The sequence below is a fragment of the Perna viridis genome, chromosome 7, assembly GCF_037379345.1.
Source record: "Perna viridis isolate PV_CMFRI_1.1 ecotype Kerala chromosome 7, ASM3737934v1, whole genome shotgun sequence".
NCBI classification, from domain to species: Eukaryota; Metazoa; Mollusca; class Bivalvia; order Mytilida; family Mytilidae; genus Perna; species Perna viridis.
In genome coordinates this window covers 31870332-31890137 of record NC_142451.1, presented here as the reverse complement: position 1 = coordinate 31890137, position 19806 = coordinate 31870332, and the positions used below count along the sequence as shown (strand labels likewise).

Below are 19806 nucleotides of genomic sequence, written 5' to 3'. Positions count from 1 at the left end.
CTAAAATATGCAGATCTAAATATGGAAATGGTTATCGTTATGTAAAAGTATAGCATATTTACCATTGGCAGTGTCTGAATTTTATGTGGACTGGTACTTAATAACCTGAATGAATATTCAAAATACTAAAGGAATTAGGGTTCAAGCTCGAAATATGACAACATCATTATAGAACGCCTTATGTGATGAGTTACCTCTTTTTAAGTGGAGGTATAATTAGTATACAAATGAAAACAAAATCTAAAATTTGGCCACGCAGAAATTATTGTTTGTAAAGAGGTTTGCGTTCGTTTTGATCATGCTTGTTACTTGGAATATAAATAGAATACATTTTCTACCATACAACGCATGCACGCTGCTTAATGTTTAATTAATTCATTCTTGTACATCGACCATTTTTGTGGCAACAGTCAACAGCAACATCTACGTTACGCCTACTCTAATAACTTCTATAAAAACTTCCCCAAAACGGGGTTCGAATATACTTTAAAAAGTGGAAAGTTCAAGTTTCAAATCAGTAACACATATGAGAAATATGACCGTGCCCAGTTAAGTCAATATAAAGCGTTAAAATTTCAGGATTTTCATATGTCATAAATTTAGGGTATTGGGTCATTTTGCCCTGAGTCTGTTTGCCCTGGGTCCATTCACCCTTGGGGTCTGTTTGCCCATTATAAATAATATGGAGAAGGCATTGCCTAAATCAGCGAGCACCTAGAGCTTTACCATGTGTGTACTGTCTGTGCGAGATTCGTCAAAATAATAAAAACATTACAAAAAGGGTGGGCGTTGGATGACAGTTTTTGTTTCGCAAGTGCAATATTTCTATCTAAATTTCAACAGGAAGCGAAATCAATATTTTTATTTGAAAATCTGCCTTGTTAAATAATGGGGAATTTTTTTTATTCAATTGATTGAAGGAAATGATGAATTTTCTCTGTTAAGACAGTTACTTTTTGTTACTCTCAGGACATGACATTTTTTTCATTGGTACCGTATTTGGGAACCTTAATGGAAATTTAGAAAGTACAGGTAATAACCGTAGAGCTCACACCGCTTCGTGGTGCTCGCTATAATTTATTTGAAGAAAAGGAAAGAAAGAATATATTGGAAAAGCTTACAAAGAAACGCTACAATCAGTTGGATTGTTTTCTGCATAAATAATTATGGGTGTCAACAGGTAGTGTTTTAATCAGTCCCTGATGTCAGTGAATCATAGTATTCATCATTTATTTTAAATCATTGAAATATGTTTTTAGCCAAGTTTAGTTACTAAGTTGACAATAAGATCAGAAAAAATAATACAATTTTATTTTAATCATATAGCATTACTTGAATTTATCGTCACAAATTGATGTCTTTGAGATACTTTCATTGGGATAATCAGTGCTAATTCAATTAAAGCTCATGTGTGTCTTCATTAACAATCCATTAAACATAATGAAATAACACACAGTTATTTTGTTGCCTGAATATAGCTGAAATATTGCTGATCGGGCGTTAAACCCCAACAATCAATCACAGTTATTTTTTGTAATTGGTAATTAACCTGAATCATGATTGTCTGTACTGTCAACAATGCCTCATAGGGGGCCCTTTAATTTGGAAATGAAATTGTCTTCTTTTTCTTGTAATACCAAGTGACAGTTAAGAGATCACAATCTCTTTGGTCTTTTCTTACAATTTATTTCTAGACAACAGACTTTCAATTTTTAATGTACAACTATTTCATCACAGTGTCATACATATGTATATGAACAAACAATTAACAGGTACTAGGGCAAACAGTATTCATGTTGAATTGGCCTGGATTCTAAGGACCCATGAGGCATTAAAATAACAGCTGCTTAAATTTAAATGAAGAAGGTCCTCTAAATAGGGGTTTGTTCTCAAAATGAAATGAAATACAAATGTAGGAAATAGTTCATTGGATAAAGTTAGAAAGTGTTTTGAACTTAAAAAATATAGTATATACATGTACATGTAGATCTATATTCATAAAAGTCTACATTGATTTTGATTATGTTGTCTATTTGTTTGAATACAAATTTTAGTTACATTTTCTCCACTTTATTGTTGGCAGAATGATTTCTATTTTGGAACATGTATGCAGATTTGATGTGATGAGTAAGAGTAATCAAGGGAACCAAGATTCTAGAGGAAATCAAAAATTTGTAATCCAGGGACAAAGACCAGACATGGAAAACAGATAAACACAACAAAAAACATAAAGTAACTAAAATAATACATACAAAGTAACAAAAGCAAATGAGCAACTCAGACTCCACTACAAACTGGGATCATGGACCAGGTGCACTGGTAGGGTGAGCATTCTCTGCTTTTCTATAAATACCTGCTGAGTTGCTCATAAAAAGTCAAGTCTGGGGTAGAAGAAAGATGATAGGAAAACTATAACAGGTTGAACAAATCAGTTTTCATGGTGCAGATGGATACACTGTAATGATCCATGAGTTCATGATGACAACCATAAAACTTCAATAGTGATGACTTCAGTCTTGTAGCTGAATATATATATAGTTTCTTTTTCAGTTCTGCTGGTTCTTAACTACTTTTGGTAGAGAATTTTAGTAGTATTAGACTCAGCCTCAGTGCTGAAGGCAAAGAACCCAGTAACATGTACAAAATAATCCACTGATTATTAATTAAAGTTTTGTTCTCATATCATATCTAGACTAAAAGGCAATGAAATAAGATAGTTTAATCCTGAAGATGTCTATGCCAGTAGTTCCTGGTGCTACAGGACCAGTAGGTTCACCAGCTAGAGGCTCTCCAGTAGCTAGATCTCCTGGAAGTGCTTCTCCAGCATCAAAGGCTCTCACACAACCACAGGAGCAGAAAATTGTTCAGGATCTCTTAGGTACAGTGTTCAGCACAGTCTATGTAAAATGACACTAGTCCACACCCTGTGACCTATAGTACACTACTGTAAATTTCTGGGCATTTAAACATTTCAACTTGCAAATATTCATATATCTCAATGAATCCTGGTTCGATCCTCCATTGGCTTAAGTGACACTCCTGTATAATTGTAAATTATATGTGTAAAGTTTTATTGATGTTGCGTCTTGTTCATCCTATTTGGAAAGTCCTCTGTACATTTGTTGAAAATAAGTTTGTTTTTTTATTGATAAATGTGCTTTGTTACAAGTACATAAAGGTACTTTTGATTTGCTTAAATATTGTAACTTGTTTCAAATTTTGATATCAGGATCTGAAATATATATTATATAAAACATTGAAATATCAAAATAGTCATACATGTACCAAAACTTGTAATTTAGTAAATATGTATGTGGTATTTAATGAATTTCTTTTACATGTAGAATCAAACAAATAGATTCTGCTTCATGCCAAGTTTAGAACATGTATTACAGACTTTAAACAATTTGAAAGTTCAATGTATAGAAGACATTGATGACTTGCTACTGTTTCCTCTGTTAGCTTGGACATTAGAAACCTCATTCAGTCTACATTGTAGTTCAACACTGAATTTGCTATACTGAGGTAGACATAGGGTAGGGGACACAACTCTTACAAATCATTTGATTGTTTTATTCAGCATTTTACCTCAATCTCAGGTATTATTTTAGCATCAAAGTAACCTGGACAGATTTCATTTTATTTCAATTTAGAGTTTGATAGGCTTTGGTGAAATTGAATATGATACAAACACATCACTGACTTCGAGAGTTACTTCCCTTACCCTAGGTCTACAATGTACTTCCTTAATTGATCCAATGTCCATGATGTTCCTTTCATGAAATACAAGAAGTATCTCCTGAAAAAGGGTTACACTACATGTACCTGTGCAATTAAGCAATATATAAAAATATTATTTCCTTAGAAATGTTAGGATCCGTGCATCTTTCATACTTTCACTTATGGTATGAATAATAAATTGTGTAATGATAATCATGAATTATTAAACAATGTGCATGGAATTGTAAATATCTGTATGAGAAAATGTAACATTTAATGAAATAAGTGTCCTTAAATTCTTTTGTAGACTGTATAAATGATTTGAAATCTGAGTTTGAGGAATCCCGCATTCCTATTAATGATGATAACCAACAGTTACAAAGATTCTGTGCCAAACTGGAATACTTATTACAAGGGAATATGAAAGGTAGGATAACTTATATATCAGGTTAGTGTGTCATGAATCAAGGCATACATTTGTAAGGACAAGGTAAGCCAGGGTTCATAAAATTGCTAGTTACTAGGCTGTTGAATCAAGTACTTCTCTGTTTAAGGATCGGGCAAAATATATAGAAGGTGTGGCACATCAAGGAAAAAAATGCAGAGATTTTATTGCATTAACCACTTAATTATACCTGATAACCACCAGAATAACCATCAAAGTGTTTTTAAAATTTGTTCTTTGAAGATATTGATAGGTCGAATTTTAGTTGAAATGCATCATGGAAAAATGGCAGGAAAGTTTTCCTGCACTTTTTCCCTATATAAGCAGTCAAAAAATAACTACGTCACAGATGCTTCAGATAAATTTAAATAGCTTATCAGTTGTTTTCTAGATGTACTGAATATATTTCAGACAAAAATGACTAAATTGGGGAAAATGATGTGTCACCCATTGCATGATTCTTACACAGAATGGTAATTAATAGCATAGATGAAATGAAAACAGTGCAAGTACCAAAAGTGTACATGACATGAACAATACACCAATAGGCAATGTTGGTAGTACTATTTACAGATGTGTTTAACTTTACAAACTTCCCATATTTTTTAGAATTTTGAATGCAAATAACTTTATGCCTTATTACAAATTAATTTCATAAAATGTGACCAAAATATTGATTGTCATGAAGTTACACAAACATGTCTTATTTTAAATCTGTAACAAATAGCAATATAGCAATAATTTAAGAAGTGTATCCCTATTAATCAAATAAGTATTGTGTAATTTGTAAACAATATATTTGTTTTAAGAGAGGAAGAATATGTTAGGAAGAAGGAAGGATTATTGGGACTATTTCTGTGACTGTTTGGGTTCTACCAAAGGAATCAGTGATGGTATCAGATATGTTAAGAGCTTGGGAGAGGTATGTCAATTTGTAAAGTTACAATGAATCTCATCGGCCTAAATGAGAATTTTTAATGTGCGTATATAAGATTGATATACAGTACCATAACCAATCCATGCAAATGTTACTGTGAAAGTATTTTAAATTGTTGATACCAATTTTTGTGTATAAGGGAAGAAACACAAGTTTGTGAAATCTTGAATTAGTGTTTTTGAGGTTTTCCATATACACATCAATGGAAATCTCCTTTTCGTTGGGAACCAAATGAATGTTTATCTAACTTTTTCCAAATAGAAAAAGTCATGAATGATAAATCTAATTACTTACAGTACAAGACGTCACTTGGTAAGGGGAGAGCATTCCTAAGATTTTGTCTGGTACACAACAGAATGGCTGATAGTCTTCAGGCTTGCATTGTCAATGGCAAAGCTACTAGGTACATTTTTATTTTCAAATTTCTTCACATGATATTACACAATAGTATTGTTGACTACACAGGTGTTTGGGCTCAACAAGTTGTTGCATTGTGTTATTAATTTCTTTCAATTAAACTTAAGAAAGTTTATATTTTTCTTCCATTAAAAAGATGAAAATGAACATTTCAATGGTCATATAGATTTTTGATACTAAAATCAATATCTAGATCAAGTGAAATTAATTTGATGGTTATTAGCCATCCCTTCATCTAATTTGTCAAAATCATTGCTTCCTTTTGGCAAAAAATTTAAGTGAAAAGAAATGTGTGCCTACCTCATTTGTGTTCATAAAAAAAACTTCATTTTTCATTTGTGACATTTCTTCACAATTGTTTCAGTTATTTCTGGATGGATCGATTTCAAATGTTCTTTGTAGCTTTATAGAGATGACATATGTTTTAAGTGATTTTGGTTTCCGTACATTTTCAAATTGTTATTTGATGGGAAGTACTACGAATGAGGGTGTTCTTAGCACAACAATATGTGCAACTTCATGTTTTCTTTTCCAGTGCGTGGTTTTATCCTGAATCCATCTGGCTTCATCAGGACAGGAATAATGTGTTGATTAATGCATTGTATGACCTCTGTGACACTCAGTTTGACCTTGCTCCTAGAGGTTATGACCTTGATAATGCTTGGCCATCATTTGCCAGGTAAAGTCAGACTTGTTCTTCATCTACACAATTATTGATTTATTTAATTTTTATATTTATGGAAATTAACAGAATTTCTTTATACAAGGATTTTTTTTATTAGAACAGAGAAATGTTAGATATACTTTAAAGCATCAATATGTAATTATGATATCTACGATGTGAGATTTGCATATTTTAACATTTTGTTTTCAATTCAATTATTTGCAGGAAGAACTTGGGTGCAGTTCACAACTGGAGTTTATCTAGTAGGTCAAGAACATCAAGTATCAGCAGTCTTATCAGTATACCTGGCCAGGTAAATTAGTGTTTAAAAAAGTTTAAACAAGAAGCTTTAAGGGTTATTGTCTCTCTGACATATTCACCATATCAATTCTGGTTATACAACTCAACACATTGATATGACAACATGGTGTGCATATAAACTATGCTGACATTTTGATACATTTACCTGCATTACAAAAAACTCCCTTGCCTGTGTGACAATTTGTTATAGTTATCTGTGTTCATTGAACACCAAATTTCTGAATTTATGATTAGAATATTAACAAATAAATACACTTACCATAGAAATTAATGATTTGGAAATTGATGTGAATACATTATGTTTTACAAGTAAAAATTTGGCATTATAAATTTTCTATATTTAGTAGATTCAATGTAGAATTAAATAAAACTAAAATTGGGGGAAGTTGTAAAAAATCTGGCAATCTCTCTAAATAGAAGGTTTTTTTTAAACCAATGGTGAAAATAATCTGGCTGTGAAAATATATTTTATTTGTAGAGTACCTATTTTCATGGTTTTCACAACAGGTGATTTAACTACATATTAAAACTTCAGATTTTATATTAATTTAATACTGTTCTTAAAGTAGTTAAATATAATGAACAAATTGAACATGCAACAGATGAACAAAATTTTACCAGATCAAAAAAATTGGTTTGAATTATACCTTTTTAATTGATTTTTTTTGTTTTGTATTTCTTTGACAATTTTCTAGGAGCCCTCACCACATAAATTTGGCCTATCAACAACTCCCAGTGACTATGGCGATATTGACCAGATGTCAATATCTGAGAGTGTCCAATCAGAACTGAAGGACAAGATTGATGCCCTTGAGCAACAAAAGTCTGTCTTCCAACAGTCTGTAGCTCACACACAGGGAGAAATGGATGTTCTTAACCAACAGCTTGCTGACTTCAAAGCACAGAATCAGCAGCTTACAAAGGACTACAGTGATCTGAAACATAAGTGAGATTTATTGAAACAGCTAGAGAAATATTTTTTTGCCTACACTTTCCCTTATTATACCAACCAGTTGCAAAGTGGGGTATGTAGTGATAGGGGTGTCCCTCCTTCCTTCGGAACTTCCTTCTGTCTTTCTTTCCATTCTTCCTTCCTTCTGGGCCCATCTCTTATCTGTTACTCCTTCTCTACCACGGAATGGAATTAAATGAAACTTTCACAAAATCTTTATTACATGTTCTCATTTTGCACCTCCTCTTTAAGAATTAGATCCAAATCAATTTGGGGGTTTCACATGGCAAAACATGGACTTAGTCATTTGTGAATATGGGGACAGGGGGACCCATCTCTTATCCAGTACTCCCCTATACCACTGAATGGAATTGAATGAAATTTTCACAGAATCCTTATTACATGTTCCCGTTGTCATTGTGCACCTCCAAAATAATTTTGGGGGTTTCACGTAGAAAAACATGGACATTGTCAAATATGAATATGGGGAGAAGAGGGGACCTACTCTTATCCATTACTCCTCCCACACCACTGAATGGAATTGAATGAAACTTTCACAGAATCTTTATAACATATTCCCATTGTGATCCATATCAATATAGAGGTCAAAAGGAGCATGTTATCAAATGTGGGAGTGGGGGTATCAAGTTAGTGAGGATTTCTTAAAGTTTTTTGTAATTTATGATTCCTTATAGCTTTGCTTTGAAAATATGAGTTTAACACGATTTTCATTACTCCAAGTTAGTGTTTGAAAATAGCTGATTTGATGAATTAAACTTTCTTTGATTTAGAAATATCTTAACTGTTAGTAAATTGAGGATAAATATTTACTTACTCTGTATTCCAATTTAATGATTTTTTTTTTTTTTTTAAGTAAAAAGCTAAAAAGGTGGACACAGACCTTATATGTCAATTCTTTACTTCAAACTAGTGTTGGTGTTTGATATATAATACTTTGTCTGAAGTCCATTTTCTCCAGAAAATTTCTGTACAAAAGAGACTTAATTGTCACAATTTTAACAGTAAATAATCATGATACATCTTAAAGAAGACTCTGACGTTTTACTCAATCAAGGCTACTTCAAGGAAAAATCTATATCATTACTCCTGCAGAGAACGCTAAGATTTATTTCTTGTATTGAATAAGTTTAACACACTCCTTAAACCTTGGCCTTCTTTGGCACTCTCAAACATTTTGGTTACTCACTGTTCATTACCCTTTTTATCATTTGAGAGAATAATTGTACATTTTATCATTTTAATTTTTTTTGTAGAAATAAAAAGTTACAGCATATATTTTTATATTTCTTCGTAAGGTATGATAGAATTCTTATTGAAAAAGAAACTAAGGAGAAAGATTGGGAAGTCAAGGAGAATGAGCATGCTCAAAAAGGAGAGGAAATTGAAAAATTATTTGAACAAATTATGTCCCTTGAAGACAAGCTACAAAGTCAGAAAGAGTTGCTGAATGATTCTGAAAGGCAGAAAACTGAACTTCAGTTCGAAGTGGGTACATGTATATTTAAATGTATGAGTATTGAGTTGTTAAGACCATGAAATTTTGTGAATAAAACAAGAGTTGAACTAGCTACATAAGTTAAACACACTCTCTTAGTTTGGTTTTCTTAATACTAAAGCATTTTGAAAAATTTCAATGGATTTTAAAGACTTATAATAGTTTATTATATTTAAAACATTTTTTCCAAGACCTTATGCATGTACAAGAAAAAAACACTAGTGAAATAATTATTTGTGGTTTTCATGATTCTCTATTTCAACTGCTAAAACTATTCCTGTAGATTTTGCACTCTCTCTTTCCATATGACAATCTTTCACATCTCAGCATGTTGGTGTTGAAGTTTGTTCATGTGAAGATTGAGGTCATGTCAGTATAAAAGTTAATGTAACCTAAGATCATGATATGAACTTTTTCGTTTTCTTGATTATCATCTGATATTAGAATGATGTGTTATGAATATTTGTAGGTGAAGAATCTACATCACACAGTAGATTCTAATAAAACTCAGTTTGAAAAGAAAGAAGAGGATTTAAAATGTATGCAAGATAAACTACAAAAGCAAGAAGACAAAAATCAAGAACTGCTGCAGAAAGTGGAAAATCTGCTGTTAGAGAAAAACAATGAAGCCAGTAGTCAAATAGACTCTGTCAGTAAGCTTCAGGACTCTCTTGTTGCCTTGAAAGAGGCAGAGTCAGAAAATTTAAAATTGGGGTCAGAGGTCAAGGAAAAGGATAAAAAGTATGCTGCACTTCAGACTAGTTTTGATGAAAAATGTAAAGTGTTAGAAAATTTGGAAGGAAATGTCAAGGAAATAAAAGGTCAGAAGGAAGCTTTGGAGATGGAAGTGGATAAATTTACTGAAAAAGAGAGGGAAAGTCTTGCAAGTATAAAAAAATTAGAACTTGAGTTAGAAAATATGAAATCTAAGTTAACTGATGAACAATCTAGTCATGAGGCAGAATTAACAAGTATGAAAAACAAAATTGGTGACCTTAATTCTAGCTTCTCTGATCTCAAAGAAAAGTTGGAAAACAAGAACTCTGAATATAATCAGGCACATTCAGAGTCAGAAAAACTGCAGGCAGAAAATCTTAATCTCAATAACAGTATTCAAAAACTAAATGAAGAAATAGAAAAGTTAAAAAATGAAAATGAGAGAATTGATAAAGAGAATACAGGAAAGATTACTAGTTTACAGACTTCTCTTAGTGAAAAGGAGAAAAACATTGAAATTTTAGAGGAAAAATTGCAAAAGTCAGAATGTGAAAGGACTCTGTTTGAAAATACAGTGAAAGAAAAATCTGACCAAATACACAAACTTGAAAATGATTTATCAGAATCAGATAACAAAAACCATGTCTTAGAAAGTAAATGCCATGCTTTTGAAAAAGATTTGGAATCACTAAAGGAATGTCAACAAATTGAGAAAGGTAGCACAAAGGAAATAAAGGTTAAACTGGAAGAAAAAATGGATTTAGTGAAGAATTTAGAGTTACAGATGAATGAAGTGAAGGTCATGATGGAACTATTGCTAGAAGGTGACAAAATATCAGATCATACACAGGTAAGGAAGCAATCATATTGTCTGAGAATGTAGAGAGGTTTAAAATATTGCAAAATCACATATACTGTGAAAATGTTAAAAAGGAATTTTGATTTCATATTTCTTGAACTTCTTAAAATGTTCTTATAGGATTAAGAAATCAAATTATAAACTTTCTGATGTTTTCTGTCTTGATTTAAAATAGTTAGAATGATGACATCCAAGACTACTTTTTTCTTTGTACTATGTCAGAAATTTGACGACTTACTAATGTAGTATATAAGGACTCCTGCAAAATGTGTATGTGGTTAACTTTTTTATACAGGTACAAGTTTTTTGGTGTTTACTTTTGTACATGTACTTTTATGAAGGTTGGTCTTGTCATTTGTTGATACTAGATAGTGATTAATTGTTTAAAGTTCATAGAATATATACATCGATAAAAACAAAATTTCAAGAGAGTTAAATTACAGAAAATGAAGCATGGCACCTTTTTTTTATGTGAAAAAAAAGAATTCATCTGTGAGGTTGACCTCTAATTTTCCTTATCATTAAAACTTAGAGAACTTTTTTCTTTCACAGGTTCCAGAAATCTTACAGAGTACAGAAATTGGAAATATTCTTTCCAAAATGATGGAGTCCACAGTGTCAAAGACTAAAACTATTAATGAATTGACTATACACAAGGACCAGCAAAGTTGTGAGTTAGATCAACTTATAAAGAAAATTGAAACTAAGGGCAGACAACTTGAGGAATTGAAAAGTTCTGTAGATGATTCAGAAAAGACCAAGGTAGAAAATGAACAAAAATATATGGAAGAAAAGGACATATTAGAGAAGAAAATAGCTTTAATATCAGAACAATGTGAATTGAAAGATAAGGAAATAGCTGAAGTAAGGCAGCAAAAGGAAACTTTTGAACAAGAAAAGAATCATCAAGTGAGCAAGTGTTCAGAACTGGATACGTCTATACATGAAATTTCTGAAAAATTAGCTACCAAAGAAAGTGAATTGACCTCAGTGCAAGAAAAGTTGATGCAATCTAATGAAACTAAAGAGAAATTAGAGTCTGAAATTCAGTTGTTACAAGAGAAAGGTGTTGCCAAGGATACAGAAATAGCTGAATTGAGAGAAAAATCATCTAGAACTGAAGATGTGCTAAGACAAAAGTCTGAAATGGTTGAAAATGAATCAAGTCAGGTTGTCAAATTAAAAGAGCAGCTTACAGGCTGTGAAAAATGTGTTCAAGACTTGCAAACTAATGTTGCACAACTGAATACTGAAATTGAGAAAAGAAAGAAAAATGAAGCAGAATTGAAAGATTTGAATGAAAATCTTGAAAAGGAAAAGAAAGATTTGCAAGTTAAAATGTCTGAATTACAACAGAGATTGAGCAATGAGAGCAAAACTCTGAAAGAAGAGTCTGAAAAGTTACACATTGTTGTGAAAGAAAAGTCCAATCTGGAACAAAAAATTAAAGAGTTGAAGGAAAAACAGTTTGATTTAGAACAGAAACTGAAAACTAGTACTAAAGAAAATGAAAATACTCAAGTCCAGAATCAAAAGGTGTTGAATAAACTTGAAGTTGAGCGTCATAACTTGAAACAACATCTTGAGGATGCACTAAAAGATATAGAGTCTATAAAACAACAGTTGACACAGACATGTACGGAGCTGAATGAGGCGTATACTGAGAAAGAAAGATTAGAGATGGAGAAAAAAGATTTATTAACAAAACAAACTGAGGTTGCAGCTGATTTAGAAAAAGTTCAGGAGGAGAAAAATAGTTTATCAACAAATGTAGGAAATTTGCAAGTCAAAATATCTGAGCTTTCCAGTCAGTGTAGTGAGTTTGAACAAAAATCAAGTAGTCTTGAAGTTGATAATGAAAAATTGCAGGAAAATGTTGTTGAGCTGAGAAATGAAATAGAACAGTTAACAACAAGAAATCATGATTCTGAACAACAAATACAAAATCGGCAAGCTGAGTTAGAAAACTTATGTGAACAAATTAAACAACTTGAATCAGAAAGAATTGAGAATAAGGAGGAGAAGGAAAATTTGAATGAGAGATTGAAGGAAATTCAGTCTGAACTGATGGACAAAATGCAGGAATGTTCTGATTTTCAAATGGCAAAAGACAAGGCTGAATCAGAGCTAGGTCAATTACAAGAGCAAAATGATCAAATGAAGCTATCCACTACTGCAGGTTTGGAAAAGTTAAATTCAGACCATGAACAAGAAATTGAAGAATTGAAGCAGGAAATTACATCACTTAATTTTCAACTGAGTGCTGAACAAATTAAATTTGAACAAACAGCACAGGTAAGTTTTTTCAAGGCCATTTATGTCATTCACGGATTGTCATTTCCCTTGTCCAAATTACTAATAATAATACAGGTAACGCTGATTGTCATTTCCCTTGTCCAAATTACTAATAATAATACAGGTAACGCTGATTGTCATTTCCCTTGTCCAAATTACTGATAATAATACAGGGAATGCCTGGGCTTTGCCAATGTCGCAATTTGCGATTTTTTTTTTATCTGGTGACAAAAATAACCAGTTGGCGATTTTCTTGGCACCTAGGTTTTGTATATTAAAATTGTCAGCAACGGATATTCTCTCCAATTAAACAATTGTGTTGACACCTGGTCAAAATTAATTGACCACAACCAATTTACAACTGAAGCCAATCAAAAGTAATTAGACCAGGTGACCTTGACTCACAATATCCTCCTGGGAGGTGTCAATCAGATGTAAATATAGTATTGAGCCAATCAAAACTCTTATCATCTGGTCAAAGGTAAACACAGTCATGGCCATGTGCACGTGGCTATATACAAGCTTCACAGCCCTATTAAACCATATGATACATTCAGAAACAGATTTACCTTATAACAGAATAAATTAAATCCAATTAACAATGATTATCCCATCAAGAAGTGTCTAAAACACTTTGAAAAGCAAGAATTGATGAAAGAAAAAAAAATGGATGACATTTATTTACACTTTTGTCATGTGCCTTTTTTGGTGGGAAAATCGGTAAACAAATAGATGGGGATTCCCAAATTCTAATTATATTCAGATAAATAGAATTCGAGATAATTGAAAAGGGACACAATTAATGGTAAATGGTAGTTTGCTAGAAATTTTATCACTTGAAAAAAGAATCAAATTTGTTGAAGATTTATAAATAAAAAACAAAATTAAATTTTAAGATAAACTTTATTAGATCACAAAGGACAGTGGTCAACAATGAACATGTTTTGAAATTAGGGACTATATAAACATAGTAATATAAAGTCCATTATAGAAATAAAACACCTTTTTCTGGAGTATTACTTTATTATCTTGCATATAAAGTGACTAATGATTTTATATTCTGACTAAGACTAGAGCTCAAAACCTGCTTTATACATGCATCAAGAGTGAATCTTGGATACATGTATGTCATAAATGAAGGGGTTATTTTGATGAAGTCATGACTTGATACTGTCATATTTAAAAAAAATTAGAAAAAATTTTTTAACTCCCATTGGACTCTAATTTCTGAAAATTGGCGACAAAAATTGGCAGCTGGCGATTTTTCTGGCGACAGAATTTTGAAAGCCAGAGCAGCCCCTGATAATAGAATAATTAATTGGAAAGAGTGAATAACCAAAATATGATCACAAGTGCCGAAGAACGCCTAGATTTAATGTGTGTTCTTGGCACAAGTAATGATGTTTTGGTTATTCATGATAACAAATTGATTATCCTATTTATTATATAGATTTCCTCTATTATTCATCGCTATTTCAACGTAAATTTAAAATTTATGAACGACTGATTGATATTCCTGTTGTGATGTTTTGGCGGGAAAAAGTGCAAGAGTGAAATTACCGAATTTATTTCAGTGTGATTTATCGAAAAAAATTACACTGGGAACATTTGGTAAATCACTGCTTTCTATGTAATGAATTTAAATAAAAAAGACAGAGACTGTTTTTTGGAGTTGATAAAGATGTATATTCATGCATGTATGGTAATTAACCCCATAATAAACAGCTATTTAAACTAGAAAGACAGTGCACAAAAACAATTGCACAGGCATTTTTCATTAGTTACATATAGGGTTGATTTCTAGCTGCAGAGCTATTTAAATCATTCTGAAGCCTAGCTAGATTTGTATTGAAATCAGTATCACTCTGTTCCAAATTGCTATATCCAAATATGTAGAAAATAAGGCAGAAGAGCTTATAAGGTATATACAAGTACTGTAAATGTATTAATTTTCGCAGTTGCTAATTTTCACAGATTCTGTCCAGTGAAAATTTTCACAGGTATCAATTTTCGTGCTTTCTATAAAATGATTAGCATTATATAAAGTTAAAAATCAATTTTGTGCTTACTATTTTTCATGGTTTTCTGCCCACAGCTAAAATATTGAAAATTAGTATGTTTACAGTATAGCAGAAAAAGGAAACAGATGGTAGTTTGACAAATTAAATCAGATAAAAAGGCCAGAACTGTTTTTGTGGGCTATCAGAGTAAAATGGTCAATGTACAAATGTATATAAGCATGTATAAAAGAAAATCTTGTTCAATCTTACCTTTATTCATTCAACACACATTTGTTATAATCTATAAAATTGGTATTCTGTTCTTTCTCTGGTAATAACTTCATGTACGTGAAATCCTGATACATAATTTAAACTTGTGTGGGCTTCAGATATACAAACAATATAAACATTTAGTGGCAGATCCAGGGGGAGAGTGCAGGGGGTTGGCACCCCTCCTTTTTATTGTAAAATTTGTCATTTTCTTGTGTAAAATTTACAAAAAATTGCAAATAATGTCCTAGCAACCACCTTTTTCTTGGACCCCTCCTTTTCAAAGTGTCTGCATCCCCCTCTGACATTTTCATAGTGGTTCTTAAGTGAGAAACTAAATTCTTTGGGTTTTTTTTTCAGACATTTTCAGAACAAGATACAAGTATATCTTATATGAGAGATAAAATAGGTGAACAAGAAGAGCTTATCATCAAATTGGAGCAAGAAATGTCTGAGATAAAAGGTCGTAGGTCACAAGAACAAGATAAACAGGAGCATGAGGTAATTTGGATTCACTTTATCTGCTTATTAGAAATACATGTAGAGTTATATACTGAAGTCAATGTTGAAATATTAAGTCCAAAATAAACAACTTTCTAATCAATAGAAGCCACCCATTGGTCTTCAATGAATGACGAGGAGATCCTCATACCGCAGGGCAGACTGCAGCTTGACCCAGAACGTGATTACATGAATATGTACTGTGAAATCAGGAATATTTATTTGATCTTATTTATATTATGGGTCATTAGATTGTTCCTCAAACCAAAACAGCTGCCTCAGTGGTCTCATACTAGCATGCTTGTCTCAACTTTAAGTAAGGAGATTCAAATTTCTACCATTCCATAGGTATTTAATCTGTATCTTAAAGTAAGTTTAAATCTCCATGTCAATTGTCCATTTAAGTACATACATCTAATGCACTCATCAGGTGATAGTCATTCAATCAAGAGGAGACAATTCCATGCTATAAAGTTAACTATTGTACTTGCAGTAAACAGCAGGAATACACTCATTATTGGCTTATAATTAACACTTCACTGGAGATCAGCGTCTTCAGTCAAGAAGTAATATATACATGTATTATGTGTCAGTCTTTGTATGAATCAGGCAGTTGGTGAAACATGGTATGAAAAAAACCATCATTATGATAGTGTAATTTGACTACATGTATTTGAAACATCTGAATCAAGGAAAACAGACTAGACTCCATATCATGCTGGACTATTGAGTTGTAATTCCATTGAAATGCACTGAAAATGCACATTTCAAGGGCAGATAATCTGTTAAAAACCTCAATTTTGTAAGATTTTATTGAAAAATTTCTGAGCAAAGCCAGTAATGCAGAGATCAAATAATGGTCTTTTCAAATAGAGAAAGTATCCTTGAGTGATATAAAATTGTCTGATCGGTGGGGTTTTTACATGCATGTTTCTGAATTTTCCCAGAAACCGCCTAGATAATCCTGATGTCATTGTATGTATGTACCGGTATATCATTTTATCACTTATATGATCCTTTTATCTTTACAGCTGGAAGAACTTGCGAGACAGATAGCCTGCATTGATGAAGAGAAGAAGGAAGTTGAGTCGAAACTGCTTCAGGTATTACATGCAACATTAACACTGTTTGTAGCATTGACAGATGTGACTTTGATAGAAACTTTAAGAAGATTAGAGCTGAACTAGATGTGCCAAGTTTTGAAGAAATTCTAATGTACTTGAAGATATAATTTTCTGAATAAGGGTTCTTTTTGGTTCTATAACTCCACCTAACTACTGTAAGGAGGGTGTTCTTTCATTTTAGGATTTTATAGTCTGTAGTTGATTTCCCTAAAAGTTATAAGTGTACACATGGATAGTAAAATTGATAAAAAATTTTACTGTAAAAGAGAAAAGATATATTTTAAAAAACATGGAAGTTTATTACTTTCTGTCTAATGAGCTACAGGGCATTGCAGCATGAACTCTATAGTTTGCATACATCATTTACATGTGTTTCCTCATTTTGACTTTTAATTTTAGTTGTTTATTTTTATTTCTTGGAATAAGTTTGTGTTTTCCTATTTTGTTTACCAACCCTTAATAGACTTTAAACTAGCCAATGTTTCTTGATTGCCTATATGAAAGTTTGCCCTTGATTTGCCTTCAAAATGTGAAACATTTCTTTCTGTGAAACACAGGTCAGATTTTGTCATAGTTAAGGGTGTTTGCTACTCATGTTCAGCAACTTTTATCTGATTTTTGGACTCCTCTCATTTTATCCATTTCATAGCATAGATATTTTTTGTCATTTGAGAAGTTTTTATGACTCCTTGTTTTTGGGGGTTTTTAACAGATAAAAATTCCTACTGAGACAAAGCCTATGAAAGTCTAAAGAAATTCTTTTCCTGCAAAATTTCAAATGTGTCTATCTCAAAAACTAACACACTGACCCAACAATTGTTTTTCTACTTATATTATTCTAGCATTAAAGATCTTATAAGATTTCACACCCCTTAAAACTTTGTTATTCTTGAATAGAGCAATGAACATCCTTAAGGTCATATTTTTGTTCAAGATTTCTAAGTGATATTACTATTTTTCTATAGAAAATTATTTGCTGGTAGATAATTTTTCTACATTTCTTAATTAAAATTTTATTTGAAACCATGACAGTACAGTTACCTGAAAACTAAGAGTAGGAATACCTTAATGTTATGGAGAGAATCCAAATTTAGAGGCCATGATTTTAAGAGTGCTGATAAATGCTAAGCTATTAATTGCTTTCATTAAATTTTATGTGAGAAAAGAAGCTTTTTGCTTTACTGTCAGTAAGTCCGATCTGTCTCCTGCCTCTTAGCTGTTCTAGTAACTGCATGCTTATTAATTTTCAGGTTTCAAAAGAACTAGAAACAGAAAAAATGTCTGTTGTATCTTTACAGGTAACTAGCTAAACTTTCCTAAGATACAGTTCTCTCAGTCAGTGCTCCCATTCCATACTTAAGTTTTTACTGGAGTCCAGATTGCTCATATATTCGTTTAGTTTATGTATGTCACTTATGGTGTTTCTGTTTTTTTTTGTAATAGTCTTTGTCCGTGATTTATGAATACCATGTTCATCATTTTAAGTAGTAGTCTTTGTAAGAATCATGCAAATTCTGTAATATGTGAAATAGGTCACACATTTTTCTTTTTGTTGTGATGTTGCTTTATAGGTTTATATGATAAAATATATAATTATTCATTCCAATCTGTCTGCTCTTAGGAGATAATCCATATTGAAAATCTAACAGTTCCTATTGTATTTTACTGTCATTCACAAAGTTATCTCCCTTAATTTTGAATTCTGCAGTTCTTAATATGTAATTTTTATCTCCTAAGAACAAGGGTTGAATAAAAAGCTACATGTTAATTTCTGTTTACTATAACATTTTAAACAAATTATCAAAAATAAAAATATGCAGGCTTACCAACCATGAATTACATTTTGCATGATTCTTATGTGGAGTGCTTAATTTCTTATCATGGTCTCCTTGCTCTTTACTTTCACTTTTTTTGCCTTATTTCTTTTTTAGGTGATATTGTTTTGAAAATCAATCTTTGTTATAGTTTGATTTGTTGTGTATTTTTTATTTTATTTGTTTTCTATTGCTAATTAGTGATGGCTTTACTAGTCTATTTCTGCAATGCTGATGCATTTTTTTTTATCTTGAAGTTTTATCAAGAAAAACAAGCCTGTTGTAAAATGCTTGTAATTAGTGTCAAATTTGTGTCAGCTAAAATTTTTCATATTATGAGGTATCATAAATTTAATGAAAACACAGCTTTTGATGTCAAAAATATAAATTTTAACACAAAATTGATATTATTTTTAGAAGTATGAATTAATAACAACATGACTATGAATGCTTTGCTGAGGTTTTTCTTCATCAAAATTGACTTGGTACCCTCATTAATTCAAGATAATCCATATTTTAAACAATGCTAAGAGGGTGCAAAAAAGGGCTATTGTACCCCATTTTTTTTTAATTATCTGTGTTCACCTTAACTAGGTGTCTAGTACCTTTTAAGTACCATTCTGTGGAAGAATCAGACAATGGGTGGCACATCATTTTCCCTAGTTTAGTCATTTTTGCCTAAAATATATTCAGTACATCTAGAAAACAACCAAAAAGCTTTTTAAGTGTATCCCGAAACATCTGTGACGTAGATATTTTTTTACTGCTTATATATGGAAAGAGTGCGGGGAAAGTTTGCCGCCATTTTTCCATAGTGGATTTCAACTGAATTGGACCTATCAATATCTTAAAAAGGCAAATTTTACAAACACTTTGATTATTTCTGCTGGTTATCAGGTATAATTAATTGGTTAATGTAATAAAATCTCTGCGTTTTTTCCTTCATGTGCCACGCCTTTTATATGTTTTGCCCATTTATTAGACGGAGAAGTACTTAATATGACAAATTGTATAATGTATTCAGTGTTTTCAATTGGTCATTTAAGCCAGGTTTGCCTACCACCATTCCTTCCAAAAACATGGTTGGTAAATTTTTGACAATTCTGTATTTTTTCATTTCCACACAATCAAATTTCATAATCGAATTATGCATTACTGATTTGTTTTCATTGACAAAAGTTCATTGTTTTCTTTTATCAAACCTGGAAAATGCAAAGCCACAAAGACAATTAAAAAAAAGAAAGAAATTTTTTA

At 31.7% G+C, this 19806-nt stretch overlaps 1 protein-coding gene across 3 annotated transcripts in view; it reads left to right on the top strand.

Moving 5' to 3' along the window:
- Positions 1 to 206: 206 nt before the first annotated feature.
- LOC148612318 (uncharacterized) overlaps positions 207 to 19806 on the top strand; it is a 38026-nt gene continuing 18426 nt past the window's right edge. For 2 of the 3 annotated variants that reach the window (XM_088593625.1, XM_088593626.1), the window contains exons 1-14: positions 207 to 279; positions 2693 to 2878; positions 4028 to 4147; positions 4975 to 5087; positions 5399 to 5505; positions 6055 to 6198; positions 6409 to 6496; positions 7200 to 7450; positions 8773 to 8962; positions 9442 to 10539; positions 11101 to 12843; positions 15474 to 15614; positions 16646 to 16717; positions 17989 to 18036. In XM_088593625.1, the coding sequence (XP_088449751.1) occupies positions 2731 to 2878; positions 4028 to 4147; positions 4975 to 5087; positions 5399 to 5505; positions 6055 to 6198; positions 6409 to 6496; positions 7200 to 7450; positions 8773 to 8962; positions 9442 to 10539; positions 11101 to 12843; positions 15474 to 15614; positions 16646 to 16717; positions 17989 to 18036 (4263 nt within the window). In that variant the 5' untranslated portion in view covers positions 207 to 279; positions 2693 to 2730. The remainder of the gene's footprint in view (positions 280 to 2692; positions 2879 to 4027; positions 4148 to 4974; positions 5088 to 5398; positions 5506 to 6054; positions 6199 to 6408; positions 6497 to 7199; positions 7451 to 8772; positions 8963 to 9441; positions 10540 to 11100; positions 12844 to 15473; positions 15615 to 16645; positions 16718 to 17988; positions 18037 to 19806) is intronic. The other variant, XM_088593627.1, reaches the window with a different exon arrangement.